We start from the raw sequence: 18,520 nt of genomic DNA, 5'->3' as shown, positions 1-18,520 counted from the left end.
ATGTGAATGAAAAAAAAAAATCATCAGTGTTCTGCAAATTAAACTGTTGTCTTTCTTTGTAGGCTCAGACACCCAAACCTATTTCTGAAAGTCTTGGAGTTGAGGTGGATCCTGATATGTCTTGGTCAAGTTCGTTAGCTACACCACCAACGCTGACTTCCACCGTGCTCATAGGTAAGGGGCAGACGGGTACTGTACAGGAAGGGGGCGCTGAGGTCAAGTTGTCATCGCTAACCTTGTGTTAGAAAGAAAACATGGGAGGGCTGGGGAGACGGCTCAGGGGTTGCCAGCATTTGCTGTCTTGCAGAGAACCCTGGTTCAGTTCTCAGCTCCCATGTGCTGGCCCAAAACTGTCCAGAATAATTCCAATTCCAAGCCAGGCAGGCGGTGGTGGCACAGCACACACCTTTAATCCCAGCATTGGGGGTGGGGGAACAGAGGGAGGCGGATCTCTGAATTCAAGGCCAGCCTGGTCTACAGGGCAAGTTCCAGGATAGCCAGGGCTACACAGAGAAACCCTGTCTCAGAAAATAAAATAACTCTAGCTCTAAGGGATCTGATGTCCTCCTCTGGCTTCCACAGACTCCTGTCTGCATGTGGTGCAGGAACATACATGCAGACAAAACACCCACATACATAAAATAAAAGCAAAGGTTAAAACAGTACGTAAACGTGAAAGATAACTCAGACGTTACCGTGTGCTGATGTGTCTGTAGTTCAGAGTAATTTTCTTCTGTTTTGTCTAAATGTCGACAGTCTAAATGACAGTGTAGCACTGTGTCACCTCTATGATTACTTCGTGTGCACATTTAATCACAGTGTGTAGTTATGTAGATGTGCTCCTTCACAAGACACTGGTGCTCCTCCGATTAGGAGTGTATACTCAAACCATACCTCTTTATTACTGTAAGTTTTTATCCTGTGTGTGTGGAGTACGCACGTGTGCTAGTGCCCCAGCACTGGTGTGGGCGTCAGAGGATGACTTTCAGGATTGCTTCTCTTCTTCTGCCGTACAGGTTCCAGGGATCGAGCTTAGGTAACGGTCAGGCTCGGCAGCAAGTGCTTCACGCTCAGAGCCACCTTGCCAGCCCTCAACCAGGGCTTGGGAGATTCTAGCCAAATAACATTTCATTTTGATCCCTTCAGCCAGAAGTGACTGGACTTTCTTTTGTTGCTTATGTGAAAGCTAAGACGTAATTCACATTAATTATGCCTTGAGGCTGTCTCATTGTCTATAGAGGGTAAAGTTTCCCAGGGCAGCCTTGAAGTCACAGCCGTACAGGTCTCTCATCAGCCACTGTAGAGAATGTTACCATAAAGCATGTATCACCACACCACCAGTTCTTACCAAGCCACCGTTTTTACCAGCTTGCATGTGGCACTAAGACGCAGCGTGACAGGCCAGTCCAGGCTGGCTTTCCTCATTACCGGCTTTGTTCACTTCATTTTGTTTCAGATGTGCTACTTACCAAAGAGCGCATGTGGGCGGGGTTGTTTCCAACAAGAAGGCAGTCTGTCTGTCTGCTAAGTGTGGTGTACAATGTGTAATGCAGTACAGCTAAACTGGATTCTCTTTCACAGCCCGAGATGAGGAAGCGCGAGGAACTGTGTTTCCTGAAGACTCTCCTGCCGTAAGTCAGGGTCAGCCTGGTGGTGCTCAGGACGTTCCTCATTCAGAATACCTGTGCTTGGTTGTTTTTTTAATGCTTTAAGATGTGTGTGTATACATACATATATACACACAGCCAGGGCTACACAGAGAAACCTTGTCTCAAAAAAATTTTTTTTTTTTTTAATTCTCTGAGGTGGCCATACATGTATATATTTTGATCACACTCACCTTCTCTTCCTCCTCCAATTCCCCCATGATCCTCTCCAGCATGACCCACTCCCAACTTCATGTATTCTTTTTCTTTCGTTTTAAAATGATGCCCTGAATCCAGTTAGTGCCCCTGGATGCACATGGGTGTGGGACCACGCAGTGGAGGATGAGCAGCCTACCAGTGGCCATACCCTCCACCCAGATGACTCCCTTCCCCACTAGCCATGAGCTACCATAGCTCCTCAGCTGCTGTTTGTTGTTGTTGTTTTGGTTTGGGTTTGTTTTTATTTTTGTCTTAGGCTTTTGCTCTGCAGCCCTGGCTAGGCCTGAAACTGGTGATATAAATCATTCCGGCCTCAAACTTGTAATCCTTCTGCCTCTGCTTCCCCAGTGCTAGGATTATATGTGTGTGTCACTATGCCCCAGCTGTCCTGTGTTTTTTAAAACTACAATTTATAATTTTCCTAAGCTTCTGAGAATGTTTCTAAACCTGATCTCATATGTAATTTCTTCCTACAAAATTTTTCTGTCTTTCTGTTTGGTAACATGCACATATAAGTGCAATGAAAGGGTTATACTAATTAATGATTTTGAAAATAATTTCAGCAGGTTTTGAAAAGCTACTTTTCCAACCGCAATGAAAGTCTGAAAAAGAATGATAGATCAGTTCCCTCCGACAGCCAAAACAAAACCCAGGGGGAAGCTTTCAGTCACAGTAAGTATTTCTGTTCAGTTGAGCTACTGATCTTAATGGATACCGTTTGTTCTTTTCTTCGGAGAAACGCCACTGCTTTCCTTTCTGACCTCTGACAATGGCCACAGAAGATAGAAACTAGCTTTATAGAATTTATTCCTCGCTGTAGTAATAGACTTGATTGGCTACATCTGAGATGATCGTTCTCAGAATACTAAATTGAAGAGATAGCACTTTCAAAGGTGACCCTTAGTTGTGTAGATCTGACAAAAGATGTATTAGAGACTGGAGTCTGAGTAAAGACTGTCGGCATGCTGGGATCGGGTTTTAGGAGAACAGTAACTGTAGCTAGAGTTTTCCTGCCTGGCCCACAGTCAGGACAAATCTTTGTCACCCACCAGTCCCACAGCCACTCAGACCCAACCAAGTAAACATAGAGACTTATATTGCATACAAACTGTATGGCCGTGGCAGGCTTCTTGCTAACTGTTCTTATAGCTTAAATTAATCCATTTCCATAAATCTATACCTTGCCACGTGGCTCGTGGTTTACCGGCATCTTCACATGCTGCTTGTCCTGGCGGCAGCTGGCAGTGACTCTGACTCAGCCTTCCACTTCCCAGAATTCTTCTCCTCCTTGTCCCGCCTATACTTCCTCCTGCCTGACTACTGGCCAATCAGTGTTTTATTTACTCATCAATCAGAGCAACACATTTGCCATACAGAACATCCCACAGCAAGTGACTTACCAGAAAAAGAGTCAGAATAACCCCTGACTGCAGAGTTGTGTGTTATTTAATATGAATCATCTCTGAGAAGACTTGTGAGATAATATAAAGAATATGGTTGCGTTATAAATGTTATAATGTGCTTTTGTTTTGAATTGTAACAGGATTGGGGAAAATGTTAGGGGATTCATCTGGCAAAACAAACAGCTTCAAAGACTGCCTTAGAAAGTCAGTGCCAAATGTTCTAGAAGATGGGGAGGCAGCCGCGTATACTTCTGAAGAAGATAGTTTCTCCTTATGTTTTCCTAAGCACAGAACCAGAAAGCTACAAAAAATGAGACTGGGCAAGACCAGGAAGAACATTTTCAGTGAAGTAGGAACTGATGAGTTAAGTGAGGAAGCCAGAAGACGAGCTGAGGAGACCCAGCCATTTGCACTTGAAATCGAACCTCGCGATAGTGACCCCTTAGCCCCCAATGTGACGCAGCAGAAGCCCTCCGACAGCCCAAGTGAGGAGCGCTGCCAGGCGCCTGTGCAGCCCCCAGACAGTGGGTGGTCTCAGCTAGCCCTCTCCGGGCTAACTGCAACCCAGCCGGGAGAAAATCCTCCACTTCCCATTTCTTCTTGTAACCAAAGTAGTTCAGAAAAAGACTTCACAGATATGAAGAAAGAAGGTATTGGCTCTTTTACTTCAGAAAACTCTCTGCCTCCTATTTCTAATTTTCCGGAACCAGAAAAGATGTTCAGTGAGAAAACTCTGGGAGGAGAGGAACACGGACAGGGCCTGGAAATACAGGAGGACCGCATTGCAGGGGAGCAGGCAGAGTCTGGAACTGGTCAAGCAGCCTGCCTCTTCCAGAGCATCGGGAAGTCGGTATTCCAGATGAGAGAGCCTCTTGACCAGTCTCTGGGCACGGTTTTCTCAGAGAGTGCGGCCAGCTCGGCCTGTACAGAAGAACCCAGAGCCTCTGCAGGTGGCCGGGGACTGTGTGCTGTGTGCTGCTCAGAGAGAGAGGATTCTTTGTGTTCTGGTTCGGTGGACACCGGGAGCTGGCCAACGCCTCTCACTAACACGTCTGCAGCTGTGAAAAACTCGGGCTTAATATCCACTCTAAAAAGTAAAAGGAGGAGGTTTATTTACTCTGTAAGCGATGGTGCGTCTCATCAAGGAAAAGCAGTGCAGGCAGGCGGACAGGCAGAGCTCACTACCCCTTCAGCTCCGTTCGAAGCAAGTGCGTTGGAAGCGCCATTCACATTTACAAATGCGGATTCAGGTACTCCTCTGTTCTTCTTCTAGCGTGTGTACAGTTTTATGGATGAGGTTAAGTTCTCTCATTTGAATGTGTGATTTTTCAAGTGTTTTTAAAGAAATACCTGCTTGTAGCTAGAGTTTTCCTGCCTTGCCCACAGTCAGGACAAATCTTTGTCACCCGCCAGTCCCACAGCCGCTCAGACCCAACCAAGGAAACACAAAGACTTATATAGCTTACAAACTGTATGGCCATGGCAGGCTTCTTGCTAACTGTTCTTATAGCTTAAATTAATCCATTTCCATAAATCTATACCTTGCCACGTGGCTGGTGGCTTACCAGAGTCTTTACATGCGGCTTATCATGGCGGCGGCTGGCAGTGTCTTCCCCCTCAGCCTCCCGCTTCCCAGAATTCTCCTCTCTCCTTGTCCACCTACTTCCTGCCTGGCAACCTACTTCCTGCCTGGTCACTGGCCATCAGTGTTTTATTTATATAGAGCAATATCCACAGCACCTGCTTTCTCTCTGCGGTCTCGTAGGCCTCGTGTTTTTCTCAGACTTTCTTATATACGTTATGGTTGAGACTTTGGGTTCAGGGGTTGGCAGAGTGTCGATCAAGCTTGTTGGATCCTTTTGCCCTGTGTGTACCGTTAGCTTCGTCTGTTTTAGTATTATCGTGTATATGTGTGGGGCATATGCAGGGCACGGGTGCATGGATGGAGGTCAGTGGAGAACTTGTGTGACCTACCACGTGGGTCCTCGGGTCCTCAGGCTTTGTGGCAGACGCCTCTACCCACTGAGCCATCGTGCCGTCCGTCCCCGTTTTGTGCTCTCTGCTGGCTTTGAGCTTGGCTAATCCTCCTGCCTTAGGCTCCCAAGGAGTTGGGACCACAGACATGCACCTCTGTGTCCTGCTTCATGGCTCCATATACGTTAGGAACCTGACCACTGAGCTCCTGCTTAGAAGTATTTATTATATACAAATTGGATAACTAAAAATGGTGTTCACTTGGAGAGCTGAAGCAGGAGGGTCATTGGACAGCCTGGGGAACATAAGGGAGATCTGTTGCCTCCACTCCACCCCTCCCGCCCACCACCCAGAGTCAGTTTTATCTCCGTATGAGAAAATGTAAGTGGCTTGGTGGATGGGCTGGTGGTCTAGAGGACTGGAGAGCTGTTTGCACTCCAGGGACCTGCCTGCCTCTGTTCCCCACCCTACAGCACTGGGCTTGACAGGTACACACTGCCACACCCCGCTTTTTATGTGGGTACCTGTGGGTCTGCACGGCAGGCACTTTACTGACTGAGCAAGCCTCTCAGCCCTTCATCTAGAAACTCAGTAACTTCAAAATGGTGACTGTGGGCTTCTGTGTCGAGTCTGTTGATGGCTCTTGCTCATCCCGTGCTTCTTACTTTAAACACTTTAACATGGCAGAAGCATTGAGTGTGTGCCATTAGTAGGTCTTTAACCCGTTCTGTCACTCTGTGTTCTTACGTTTAGGTTTATCAGGTTCTTCTGTCAAAGGGAGCTGTTTGCAGGATGATCCTGAAGAGCCATCTTCGTCCTTGACCCACTCTTTTGTGACTGCTTCCGATACAGAAAGCAGTTACACTAATGCGTTGATGTCTCAGGATCTCAATGGCAAAGCCACAGTAGTCAGTGGAGAAAAGCTGCGGCCATGTACAGCCCTGGAAACTGATTGTCTGCCGTGCGTGCCAGAAAACCAGTGTGAAGATGATCAGAAGAGCCCAGAAGTTTCAGAGGGAAAAGAAAGCGTCCTGGTGTCAGCATGTCGTCCTGCAGCAGGTGCAGCAGGTGCGGCAGGTGCGGCAGCAGTGCAGCCCAGCGGCATCAGCTCTGCATTACAGGAAGACCCTGCCGGTGGCCGCAGCAGCACAAGTTCTCTTAAAGGAGCGCCCAGCTTGAAGGTGCCCCTGTCCCAGCCAGTTGTGGTTTCCGGAGGAAGAGTGTCGTGGGACGTGCCAGAGAAGCTGCGGTGTGAGAATTGTAAAGACGGTAGTGACTTAAGCAGACACATTCCCTCGGGGGACAATAAAATATGCGTCCTACGTGAACATTGTAAAACCCCAGGGCTTCTGCCACCTGGAAAACATGTAACAGAAGCGTCCCCTCCAGTGAAGTCTCAGTTCAGTCAGAATACAAATCTGGCAGTCATAAATAAGGACCGAGAAGAAACGCTTTTTGTTGCAGAAGTAGCAGTCAATATAAGTTCTGAACTTTCCCCAGACAGTGAGAGTAGTTTTGCCTTTCAGGTAACTCAAGAAAGTAATAAGACTGCTTTAGGAAGGACCGTGGGACTGCAGGGAGAAGACCTCAGCCAATCAAACGGGCCTGATCTCAAGAGCGCTCCCACAGCAGCAGACGGAGACATGGGTGATGAGCAAACAGTCCGTGCCTTGATCACAAAAGCCTCAGCTTCCTCAGCTCTGGTCCATGCTTGTTCACAGAAGAGCAGAAATGCCACAGAGCAGCGTCGGAAAGGAACCGCAGACAAGGATGTAAAGTTGAATTCCTCACTGGGTGTGAAATCAGATGGGACCGATGGGGATACAGACAAATGGTCAGGATTCTTGGATCCAGTTCTTAGCCATAATTTTGGAGGTAGCTTCAGAACAGCTTCCAATAAAGAAATAAAACTTTCAGAACATAATATCAAGAAAAGCAAAATGTTCTTCAAAGACATTGAAGAGCAGTATCCCACTAGTTTAGCTTGTGTTGACATTAATGCCGCACCATTAGCCAACCAGAAGAGACTGAGTGAACCTTCCACGTTAGATCTGCAGCCAGTTACTGCTGTGTCTGCACATTCTCAGAGTCGGGCATCTGGTTCTGGTGAAGATACTCACACATCACCTCAGGTGTTATCTTCAAAGCAAGATTTCCATTCGAATCACAATTTAACGCCCAGCCAAAAGGCAGAAATTACAGAACTTTCTACTATCTTGGAAGAATCAGGAAGTCAGTTTGAATTCACACAGTTCAGAAAGCCAAGCCATGTAGCACAGAATAATACACCTGAAGTGCCTGGAAACCAGATGGTTGCCATGCAAACGGCTTCTGAGGAGTGGGAAGATATTGATCTTCATCTCACAGGGGCTCCCTCCTCCTCCTCTTCCTCCTCCTTCTCCTCCTCTGTAGGTCAGACAGATCCCAGCAGGAAATGTGGAGGTTCTGTTGGAGGTAGACAAAGCTTCCCTTGCCTGTTGAAAGGCAGTTGTAACAAGAGTACCTCTCGTTTCTTAACGAATGTAAATGAAATGGCGTGTGGGGGATTTCAGTCTGCTCGGGGCACAAAGCTTAGTGTGTCTAGTGAGGCTCTGCAGAAAGCTGTGAACCTGTTCCGTGACATTGAAGATGTTAGTGAGGAGACCTCTGCCAAAGCAGACCCCAGAGCTTTCTCTTCAAGTGCACGTCATGATTCCGTTGCGTCACCGTTCAAGATAAAGAAACAAAACAGTGATAAAAGTTTTGATGGGAAGACTAGTAAGTGCCAAGTGACATTACAAAATAATGCTGAAATGACTCCTGGTATCTTTGTTGACAAAAATCCTGAAAATGATGCAGGAAATACAAAATGTGCAGATAAGAGCTCTCCTGGTTCTCAGAGAAGTGTTTATAAAGTAGAGCGCTCTGAGGGTAGGAAATCCAGCACAGGTGGCACAGTTCATGAAGATGACAGGGACTTACCACGAGCTGCTGATGATCAGTGCAGTAAGGATCCCGAGTCCTGTACCCAGTATGTGAGGGAGGCAAGCACTCAAATTAAGGAATGTGTATCAGATTTAACATGTTTGGAAGCCATGAAAGCCGAGGAAACATGCTATATTCAGTCTTCAGATAAAGAACAATTACCTCCAGGTAAGAGGGAACAGAGTATAAAAGATTTTAATATATCCTTCCAGACTGCAAGTGGGAAAAATATCAGAGTCTCCGAGGAGTCATTAAATAAAAGTCTGAATATTTTTAATCAAGAAACAGAAGAATTGATCATCTTTTCAGACTCTTTGAATTCTAAATTTCATTGTGGCAAAAATAAAAACAAAATGGACATTTCATGTCCCAAGGAAACTACCAGTATTAAAAAACTACCAATATTTGAAGAGCGTTTCCCAGTTGGGACTGTCAGTCAACTACCGACTCTCCAGCAGCATCCTGAATGTGAACTAGAAAGTATCAGAGAACCTACTCCATTGGGTTTTCATACAGCTAGTGGGAAAAAAGTCAGAATTACACAAGAATCTTTGGACAAAGTGAAAAACCTTTTTGATGAGACACAGTATGGTAGGGAAACCACCAGTTTTAGTCATCAAGGATCAAAACCCTTGAAGGACAGAGAGAACTCCAAAGAAGGGCTTGCATTAGCATGTGAGAGAATTGAAATACCTGCCTCAAAGTGTGAAGAAATGCAGGAGGAGAGCTCTGTCTCTAAGGAGGCTGTAGTGCTACCCACGCAGAGTGATCATCTGTGTGGGCAGACTGCACATCTCAGAACATCAGATGGGACCTCTTCTAACGCTGAGGCTCATGGAAACACAGACAGTGAAGCAGAACAAGGTCCTACAACCTGCTGCGTGAGTCGGTCGTCCCACTCGGCACAGGATGCTGTGCTGGCATGTGACACAGGACACGGTGGAGAAACTGGTGTCACTGAGTCTTCTCTAGCCAAAGGCAGAAAAGGGCTCAGAGAAGGCCTGGGTGATAAGCCTGAAAAAAGAAATGCTGCCGGAGTTGAATGTGTAAAGGGACACACTGAAGGCCGTGTTGGAAATGCCTTGTGTGAGCATCCCCTCGACAGCATCAGAAATGAAGTTGGTACAAATCGTGTCTCTGAAAATCGACCGTCAGCTCTCTTTGGTGACCCGAGCGTGTGTCACAGCTGTCCAGCCCATTCTAGTTTTTGTCATTGTGATAACAGGCGTAACGACTCGGGATATTTCTCAAAAAACAGCGTTGATTGTGATGCTCAGCCAGACATGAAGAGAGCTGAAGACAATGCCACTTTCCCCAGCGTGTCCGCTACAAAAGAAGTAGGTACACACCCACACACTGTAAATGAAGACATCTGTGTTCAGAAACGTGAGACTGACTCTTCACCATGTGCAAATAAAAATGCAGCCATTGACTGGGCTCCTCCAGATTCAAGGAGCTGTAAGCTAAGCCCACCTGTGGTCGTTACAGCTCATTCGAAAGAAACCGTAAAAACAGTGGAAGATACACTCACAGATAACTGCAATAAAACATTTAAACAAACCACAAAGAGTAAACCAGATTCTTGCCAGACAAGCTGTCCTAAAGCATTGGATAATTCAGAGGATTTTATATGTTCTAGTTCTTTAGATGATGACTCACCTAAGACTTTTGTTTGTACCCAAAATGAACAAATTTTACAGCATAAGCAAAGTGTGTGTGGACTGGAGAGAGCTCAGATACCTCCTGTTAATTTGGGAGCTTGGGATAGGTGTAAATCTGTAAGGGAGCTCCCCTGGGCAGCCTGTGCTTCAGGCAGTTGTGGGGTTTTTAGCACCGCAAGTGGAAAAACTGTACAGGTATCAAATGCTTCATTAGAAAAGGCGAGACAAGTGTTCTCCAAGGTGGATGGTGGTGCTGAGCAGCCACCTTCCATGGGGTCTCTGGACCACTCTGGGAAAAGAGAAAACTCCGTGGTGCATCCCCCCGAGGCTGTATCGTCACTCCCAAAACCCTTCCCAAGCAATGCCAGTTCATCTGTCTTCTCTGGATTTAGTACAGCCGGTGGAAAGCGGGTCACAGTTTCAGAAAGTGCCTTACACAAAGTTAAGGGAATGTTAGAGGAATTTGATTTGATCAGGACTGAACATACTCTCCAGCATCCACCTACTTCTGCAGATGTATCAAAAATACTTCCTCAGCCTTGTGTTGGAAAGAGAACCCCAGAATACCCTGTAAACTCTAAGTTGCAGAAAACCTGCAATGATACATTCAGTTTCCCAAATAACTATGAAGAAAGTGCTTCTTTAGGCAATACTCATTCTGTTGAAGTGTCTCCCCAACTCTCTCAGTTTAAGCAAGACACACAGTCGGCGTTAGGAACCAGAGTGTCCCTTAAGAAGGCTTATCTCCTGGAAAAAGATCAAACCTTCCCTCAGAACATAAAAACAGAAACCAGTCAAATGGGAGCTTTTTGTGGTGTTCCGGTCAGCTCTACTTCTGCTAAAGAGCCAGAGAACTGTTTTGAAACAGAAGCAGTGGAGATCGCCAAAGCTTTTATGGAAGATGATGAGCTGACGGATTCTGAACCAAGTCATGCCAGATTCTCTCTGCTTACCTGCCCCCAGAACGAGGCTCTGTTAAGTCTGAGAACTAGGAAAAGAAGAGGCGTGGAGGATGGTGCAGTTGGTAAGGATTCACTTCTACTGTGCTCTCACTGGTCTGGGCTCAAGGGTTCTGGCCTCGGTCGTCTCATGGGCTACAGTGTTTATAAAGACCTTTTTTTCTCTCTGTAGAGTTTGGAGGACAGTGGATTTGCACTTGATATCTATAAGTCTGTACCAACAGGTCGTATTTTAAGGATCTTTAGTGTATTTTCAGAGATTGCTAGTAGTTACAGTTGAGAAATTATGCTAAGAAGTTTGACTTTCCACAAAGCTGGTGTAATGTTACCATTTCCCGTGTGTGGCAGTTAGGAGCTGGTTTCTAGACTAGCGCTGTGACTTCCTGAGTTCTGGCTACTGCTTAGTTACAGTCCCCTCATGTCACTCATTTCTGTGAGCCTGTGTCCCTCTTTGTAAAGTGTAGTTACTACCTCTCACAAGAATTGTAAAGACACAGTTGTGCTTAGTACTGCCGGGTTTGATATTTGATAGCCATAATACCAGCATTTAGGAACCTCAACAGGAGGATTGCCTTAAGTTCAAGGTCAGCCTCAAAAACATCCATCCATTAATTGATTAAATTTTTTAAATCACAAAATTTAAAATAAGTTACTTAACAATGAACCTGACACATTACTTATCTATGCAGAACTTAGTACTTGCTTGCTTCCCTCAGAAATACTCTAAAGGCAGTTGTATTAATAAATATTGCCCTATTCTTTTTCAGAACTCCTTATTTTATATATATGGGTGTTTTTCTTGCATGTATATCGATACACCATGTACATGCCTGGTGCCCACCAAAAGAGTGGATCTCTGAGAGCTGGTGTTACAAAGGGTAGCAAGCTGCCATGTGGGTGCTGGGAACTGAACCTGGGTCCTCTGGAAGAGCAGACAGTGCTCTTAACCACTGAGCCATCTTCCCAGCGGGCCAACTCCAGGTCCTACTCTCTTAATGCCATTGGACAGTATTCTAATTTCTCTTTTAAGTACGTATCTAATGACATATGAAACTACTAGGTTAGTCCGAAATGTGCGGTTTTGGTCGTGTCTGAGGCTAGAAGGAATCTGAAGTATGGAGTCAGCTGACACCCAGTCACAATAGATGTCAAAACTAACGTCCCCCCTTGAGGACTGAAACAAGCTGCGGCCTCGGAGCCCCGGAGTGCCCATCTGTCTTCTTCTCTAGCCCCATCCTGTGGCGGGGGGTGGGGGTTGGGGGGGGCTGGGGGGTGGGGGTAGTGGAAGTCAGCTCACAACAAGCCTCCCTGCCAGACACAGATTCACCACATCAAGTAGTCTACAGGTTCGCTCTGTGTGAGCAAATTTAACAAGACTTAAACTGTGGGGTTTGGTTTCTTCTTCATTGCTTAACATGTATGAGTCAGTACTTTTAGTGTTAAAAAGTGAAATCTGGGCTTTTAAAAGGTAAATTAAAACTGGCATAATCACAACCATGTATGGAATTTTCTTTTTAGGACAACCCCCAATTAAAAGAAGTTTGTTAAATGAATTTGACAGGATAATAGAAAATCGAAGAAAATCCTTAAAGCCTTCAAAAAGTGCTCCAGATGGTAAATTTGTTTTTATTCGTATCTTCCCCTCACCACGTGCTCTGATGTTACCCTTAAACTTTCTCATAGTTCTTGTGTCTGCAGAGTGCTTTCATGTTACACGTTCGTCCGCCTTATTTGTTCCATGGATGGTTCATCCACGATACCTAGTAGGACACCGAGAAAACTCTAATTGTCAAGGGTAGGCTGCTTACGAAATAGTGACTTTAAATGTAAGGAAACTGCTAAGTGACTCACAGCAGTTTGTCAAAGACAGTCTTTTTAAGTCACGTCCCGGCTACCAAATGAGGTAGGCTTTTTTTTTCCTTAGTTTTTCGAGACAGGATTTCTCTGTGTAGCTTTGGAGCCTCTCCTGGAACTCACTCTGTAGCCCAGGCTGGCCTCGAACTCACAGAAATCCGCCTGCCTCTGCCTCCCAAGTGCTGGGATTAAGGCGTGGGCCACCACCACCCATCAAGGTGGGCATTTTTAGTCCTGATTTGACTCATCTTTCAACTCACTGCATACAGTTGATTCTTCTCCTCCTCCTCTTTTTTTCCCAACAAAAACCATTTAGTGTGTGTGTGTGTGTGTGTGTGTGTGTGTGTGTGTGTGTGTGTGTGTGTATGTGTGTGTGTGTACCCCTGTAGGAGTCTGTCTGCATATGACTGCAGTGCCTGAAGAGGCCAGGGCCATCAGGTTCCCTGGAGGTGGAGTTACCTTTAGTAGTGTGCTGGGAACTGAACTCAAGGTCCTGTCATCTTCACCTGCACACCATCACACACACACACACACACACACACACACACACACACACACACACACACACAATAACGAGTAGAATCAGTTCTAGAAAGACCAAAGTCTGAGTAACCTGTTTCTTCTCATTCTCTCAGGTGCCCATGGTAAGCTCTAGCTTACCATGAGCAAAAGTAGGTGCTGAGTCTCAGCCCAACCGAAAATGACTGTCTTGAGCTAGACGGGCATCTGTAGAAAGATATACCAGCAGTGCAGAGGGTCTCAGACAGCGAACAGACATGTACCAGTGTGATATGATAGCAGGTCCTTTTAAGAGCAATGTGGGCACTCACCCTCTGTTCCATAGACCACCCTTGATACATGCCTTCCCACAGAATAGACGTAATAGTTTCAAAATCATGACATACATATATGGAGACATAAGAATTCTTTGCTGTTTTTGTCCTTATGTTATAAGTCCGTGAAGATGTATCATCATTGTGCTGTGTTCAGCTGTCAGTCAGGATGATTCTGCATGTGCAGAACTGATAGTTAGGTTAAGTTCACTTGTTTCCAGCTTTAGGATTTTCCTGGGTGGGGGGGGTTTCCTTTGGTTTTCTGTTGGTTTGGTTTGGTTTTTGTCTTTAATATGTATGGGCGTTTTGCCTGTACGTATATATGTGTACCGTGTGTGTGCCTGGTGTGTGTAGAGATCAGAAGAGGACATCAGATCCCCTGTAACTGGAGACAGTTGTGAGTCACCGTGTAGGTGGTGGGAACTGAACCCTGGTCCTCTACAAGTACAGGCAGTGCTGAGCCGTCTCTCCAACCCCAGTTTTGTTAGTCTTTAACCTTACATGTGAACAAACAAAACACTGGCATACCTCATTCATAAATCCTGTGCAAAGGTAGACTTGGAGGAGTCAGGAGTCTTAACTCCACCCCAGTCACACTCCAAGCTGTTTTCCAATCTCCCCACCTCTTCTCAGTGGTTTTCAGTTTATTCTTGTAGGCTCTCCCCACCTCTTCTCAGTGGTTTTCAGTTTATTCTTGTAGGCAGTCTCTAATAACATCTGTCTGCATTATTGTACTTTGCTTTTGGCGGGGGGGGGGGGGGGGGGGGGGGGGGGGGGGATGCTGTTTTTGTTGTTGTGGTGGTGGTGGTGGTGGTTGTTTGACAGTCTCCATAGAGAAATAGGAGTTGCCAGTGCCAGCTATATTTCAGGGTATTGGGAAAAGTTTTCGATTAGCTATGATCGGGCCTCAGCTGACCCTCACTGACCCCGATACTGCCACTCTGCAAAGCTAGATGGAATGCTGCTTGATGACTATGGAAATGTCGTTCCTATTCACTTGCATGGTTACGTAGTTACATTCTGGATGGTGTGACTCTCTCCTAGTTTATTCGGCTAATCCCCAATTAGTGAGCAAGCTGGAGGCCTAAGAGCTCTAGATTACACATTAGAATGAATACTGTCTAAAGCTTTGCTTCTGAACCTTCATAAACCCAAACGTCAGAGCTGAGACTGACGCTGGCCTTAGCTGACTATAATGATGGCTAGCAGTGCTGTACTAGGTTTCTCTGAGGTTTGAAGTGCGGATTAGCTGGTTTATAGGTATAATTAGTTTGCAAATGAAGTGTATTCAATAATTACTTACTAAATATCCATAATGTGCATTGGAAACTTCAATGTCTATCAAAATTTTGTGAACATTTATAGTAATATGTAATAAGCAAATGGCACCCTAACCGTCTACCCTCACTAACACTGGAGAGCGGGGTTTTCCAGGCACAGTAAAAGACAGAAGACGGATCACGCACCACGTGTCTCTAGAGCCGGTTACCTGTGCGCCCTTCTGGTAAGATGTGTCATTTTTTCTATTTTAGTATAATTTAGGAAAAGGGTGGTTTTTGTGTTTTCATGTTAAGCCCTGATTCATTTAGAATGAATTAGAAATGTGTGCTAGGACATGTGTAAATAGCTAGAGGAGAGAAAAGAGAGGTTGGTGGAAACTGGAAGGCCGAATTCCTAGCAGGCACCCCCCCCCCCCACACACACACACAGGTGGATGGAGGCAGGAAGAGGAGAGCGCTGTGCAGAGCGGGAAGGGGACACGCCCAGAGTGCACAGTGCACAGGCTCACGCACTCATGCACGCACGCATGCACACACACACGCACACACGCGTTTCCTGACACACAGGCAGACTTTACTCTCTCTCCAATGCAGCTCCAGTGAAGAAAGGCCAGGAACGCAGAGTGTACGTTTTCCCGCCCCTGCTCAAGGACCTCTGTCTAAGGGGCAGCCTTCTGGGCGTTGGGCTTTGGAAACATCTTCCAGCGGTGCTGCCGTCTCCCTCCTGCCCACCCACGCAGTCTCTGCCACCAGAGATGAAAGGACGCGATGCTCAGCCACCCCCAGAGCCGCCAAAGTCTTCGTCCCCCCTTTCAAGATGAAATCGCAGTTGCACAGAGGTGAACATTGTAATAGCAAGAATATGAATTCAGAGAGAAAGAACCAGAAGAGCAGAGATGGAGAGAGCGAAGATGTGCGTGACAGTGACGTCCGTCAGTTTAACAGGGGCAGCTTCCCTCAAGAGGCCACCAGACCTCTCACAGAGCGCGCCGAGGAGCCTTTAGGTATCGAGTGGCATTTGTTTGACCTGGGGTTTGTCCTAAGTTTTTCAATCTTGGCTTCTGTGTGTGTGCAGGTACAGGAGCCACAGCGCCCGTGTGGCGGCCAGAGAACAGCTGTGGGGAGTTGGTCCCTCCTCCGCTGTGCATTCTGGGGTTTGAACTCAGGTCGTCTGGCCTCTGCTAGTCCTGTTCTCACCTTTTGACTAGAGCAGTGGTTCCAGCCTCGCCAGTGCTGCGACCCTTGAGTGCAGTCAGCTCCTCATGCGTGGTGACCGACTGTAAAGTGACTCCTTGCTGCCTCCTAACTGTAATTGTGCTACTGTCACGAATCGTATATAAACATCTGTGTTTGCTATGGTCTTAGGAGACCTTTGTGGCGGAGTCGTGACCCACAGGTTGATTAGCCCCGGACTAGCTGGTTCTCCTAATAATGTTTCCTGAGCACTTCCTCCCTTTACGGTCATTAGTCATCTCAGAAACTTTTTAACATTTCAGGTGTTCTGAATCCAAAGGTTAGGTTCAAATTGTTCTAATGGTTCCTTTCAAAAATAGCTACTTACAGACTTCCTTGTTTTCTTCTATTTTGTTTATTTATTTTTTAAACAAAAGCCAGGAGCTAGGAGGCAGGTTCAGTGGATGTAGCGCTTGCCGTACAAGTATGAGGAGGACTTAAGTTCAGATTTCTGGTGCCCATATAAAATCCAGATGTGGTGGCACACACATGTGCTTCTGGTACTGAAGTGGGGCTGAAACAGGAGGATGCCTGGAGCTCTCTGGCCAGCCTGGTCAAATTGGTGAGCTCTGCAACCGTGAGAGACCTTGTCTCAAAGTGGAGAGTGACGGGTTAAGACACGCCCTAATAACCTGTGGCCTTTACACGCGCGTGTGTGTGCACGCCATACACATGCACACACAAGGCAAACGTAATAGTGGTGCAAGACCAGGCGTGATGTGTCCTCAGAGCTGTGACGCCAGCGCTCGAGAGTCTCAAGTCAGGAGCACTGTGAGTCCCGGGCTGTCCTGGGCTACATAGCAGGACACTGTCTCAAAAAAAGAACAGCTTCGAGTGGTGGCGGATAAACCCGGTTGTCAGGACCCTGGGACAGGAAGAGTGCTGGGAACTCAGGGCTAGCGTGGGCTTGAGTGAGACCTGTCCCCCCACCCCCAAATAAAAGGACCATTAGGTGCAGCCCAAGACCTCCGTGACTGGTGGAGCTGATTCGTTGGTTGGTTGGTTGGTTGGTTGGTTGGTTGGTTGGTTGGTTGGTTTTTGGAGACCTGGTTTCTCTGTGTAACCTTGGCTTCCCTCGAACTCACAGAGATCCACCCGCCTCTGCCTCCCAAGTGCTGGCATTAAAGACGTGCGCCACCAGTGCCCAACCAGGCTGTGCCTTTTAAACTCTGCATCCATTTCACTTTTGCCAACTGTCCTTTAACAGATTTAATGATGAGCCTTCAGAATGCCAGAGACCTACAGAATATGCGAATTCAAGAGAAAGGAAGGCACCGTCTCTGTCCCCAGCCAGGCAGTCTGTATCTTACAAAATCATCCACCCTGCCTCGGATCTCTCTGCAGGCCGCAGTAGGAGGCCGGGTCCCTTCTGCGTGTTCTCATAAGCAGGTACGCTGTGATGCTAACAGCTTTTACAGCAAAAGGGAAACCTCACGCCGTTAGCTAGACTCTGCAAATTGTCCTGTGTAGAGAATGAACAAATTACTGCTGAGCAAATGAAAGGCGATTCTGCTTCCTCATCAGCCTACAGTGCCAGGCATGTCTTACCCTCACCAAAGTCATCTGTGTTTCCAAACTGCTGGTGGTGCTTCACATCTGCCTGCTTTGGTGGTGTAAGTGCCCTGAGCTAGGCATTGGAGGAGGCAAATCAGCCCTGATTGAAAGTGTGAGTGACTGGTAGCCCTGGGTTTCCAGAGGTGCCCATGTTTGTGGAGTATTCCAGAGTAGAGGGCCGGAAGTAGCAGCAGTGGTGCTAACGGTGCGGACTGAAGCTTTGTCACCTCAGATGTCTCGGTGACGGCCGCCTTCAGCCTCACGGCCCCTTTGAGAAATGCACCATCGTTTTTCCCATTGTCGGGCAGGGAGAGGACTGGAGCCCAGAGAGGGGTCGGAGCCTCTCTGCCTGAGGGACAGACGCGTGCTGGGTCGGGGTGCGGGGTGAGAGGAAGCTCCTGGCAGTGCCCTGCACCTGCCCTCCCTCACCTTTAGGAGAAGTCACTAGCACGTGTCCTTTGTACAACGTAGTGGGCTAAAACCACGGAGCTCTTGGTGAATTTGCGTGTGTGCCGGTCGGTGCAGGGGCCGAGCTGCCTGCGCTGCACTCAGTTTTCTCTTACCGAGGGACACACGGATGGACGGACGGACGGACGGACGGCTGAAGAAGCGCAGCCCGCCGTGGCCACGGCTGCAGGTGGCCGATCTAGCAAGAGGGAGATAGGAGAGGAGATGAAAAGTACAGCCACCTCTAGATGCAGGAGCTGTTTATAAACGTTACACTTTTAGTGCTGCAGAGGGGGTTCAAGTCCGTGTGTGTGTGTGTGTGTGTGTGTGTGTGTGTGTGTGTGTGTGTGTGTGTGTGTGTGTTTCACGGCCAGTGCTTTTCACGTGCTAAGCACACACTTTATCAATGAGCTGTACTCCTGGACCAGTTAATAGCTTTATAGTGACTATTTTAGTATTTAAGTGAAAAGTCCTGGATACATTCAGTTTATAT

The 18,520-nt window shown here is 47.0% G+C and overlaps 1 protein-coding gene and 1 pseudogene across 5 annotated transcripts in view; one reads left to right on the top strand and one right to left on the bottom strand.

The window, feature by feature from the left end:
* The window catches only part of Brca2 (BRCA2 DNA repair associated), a 43,090-nt gene that overhangs the window by 8,173 nt on the left and 16,397 nt on the right, over positions 1 to 18,520 (top strand). For 3 of the 5 annotated variants that reach the window (XM_016005779.3, XM_016005778.3, XM_016005776.3), the window contains exons 7-15: positions 63 to 174; positions 1,582 to 1,631; positions 2,429 to 2,537; positions 3,409 to 4,518; positions 5,996 to 10,891; positions 12,345 to 12,440; positions 14,948 to 15,017; positions 15,388 to 15,797; positions 17,234 to 17,415. In XM_016005779.3, the coding sequence (XP_015861265.1) occupies positions 63 to 174; positions 1,582 to 1,631; positions 2,429 to 2,537; positions 3,409 to 4,518; positions 5,996 to 10,891; positions 12,345 to 12,440; positions 14,948 to 15,017; positions 15,388 to 15,797; positions 17,234 to 17,415 (7,035 nt within the window). The remainder of the gene's footprint in view (positions 1 to 62; positions 175 to 1,581; positions 1,632 to 2,428; positions 2,538 to 3,408; positions 4,519 to 5,995; positions 10,892 to 12,344; positions 12,441 to 14,947; positions 15,018 to 15,387; positions 15,798 to 17,233; positions 17,416 to 18,520) is intronic. The other 2 variants (XM_076560823.1, XM_016005777.3) reach the window with 1 other exon arrangement.
* On the bottom strand, positions 14,339 to 14,464 carry LOC121825544 (U4 spliceosomal RNA; annotated as a pseudogene).

Source organism: Peromyscus maniculatus, chromosome 23, assembly GCF_049852395.1.
Source record: "Peromyscus maniculatus bairdii isolate BWxNUB_F1_BW_parent chromosome 23, HU_Pman_BW_mat_3.1, whole genome shotgun sequence".
Classification (NCBI taxonomy): Eukaryota; Metazoa; Chordata; class Mammalia; order Rodentia; family Cricetidae; genus Peromyscus; species Peromyscus maniculatus.
This window is presented reverse-complemented; position numbering and strand designations above follow the sequence as displayed.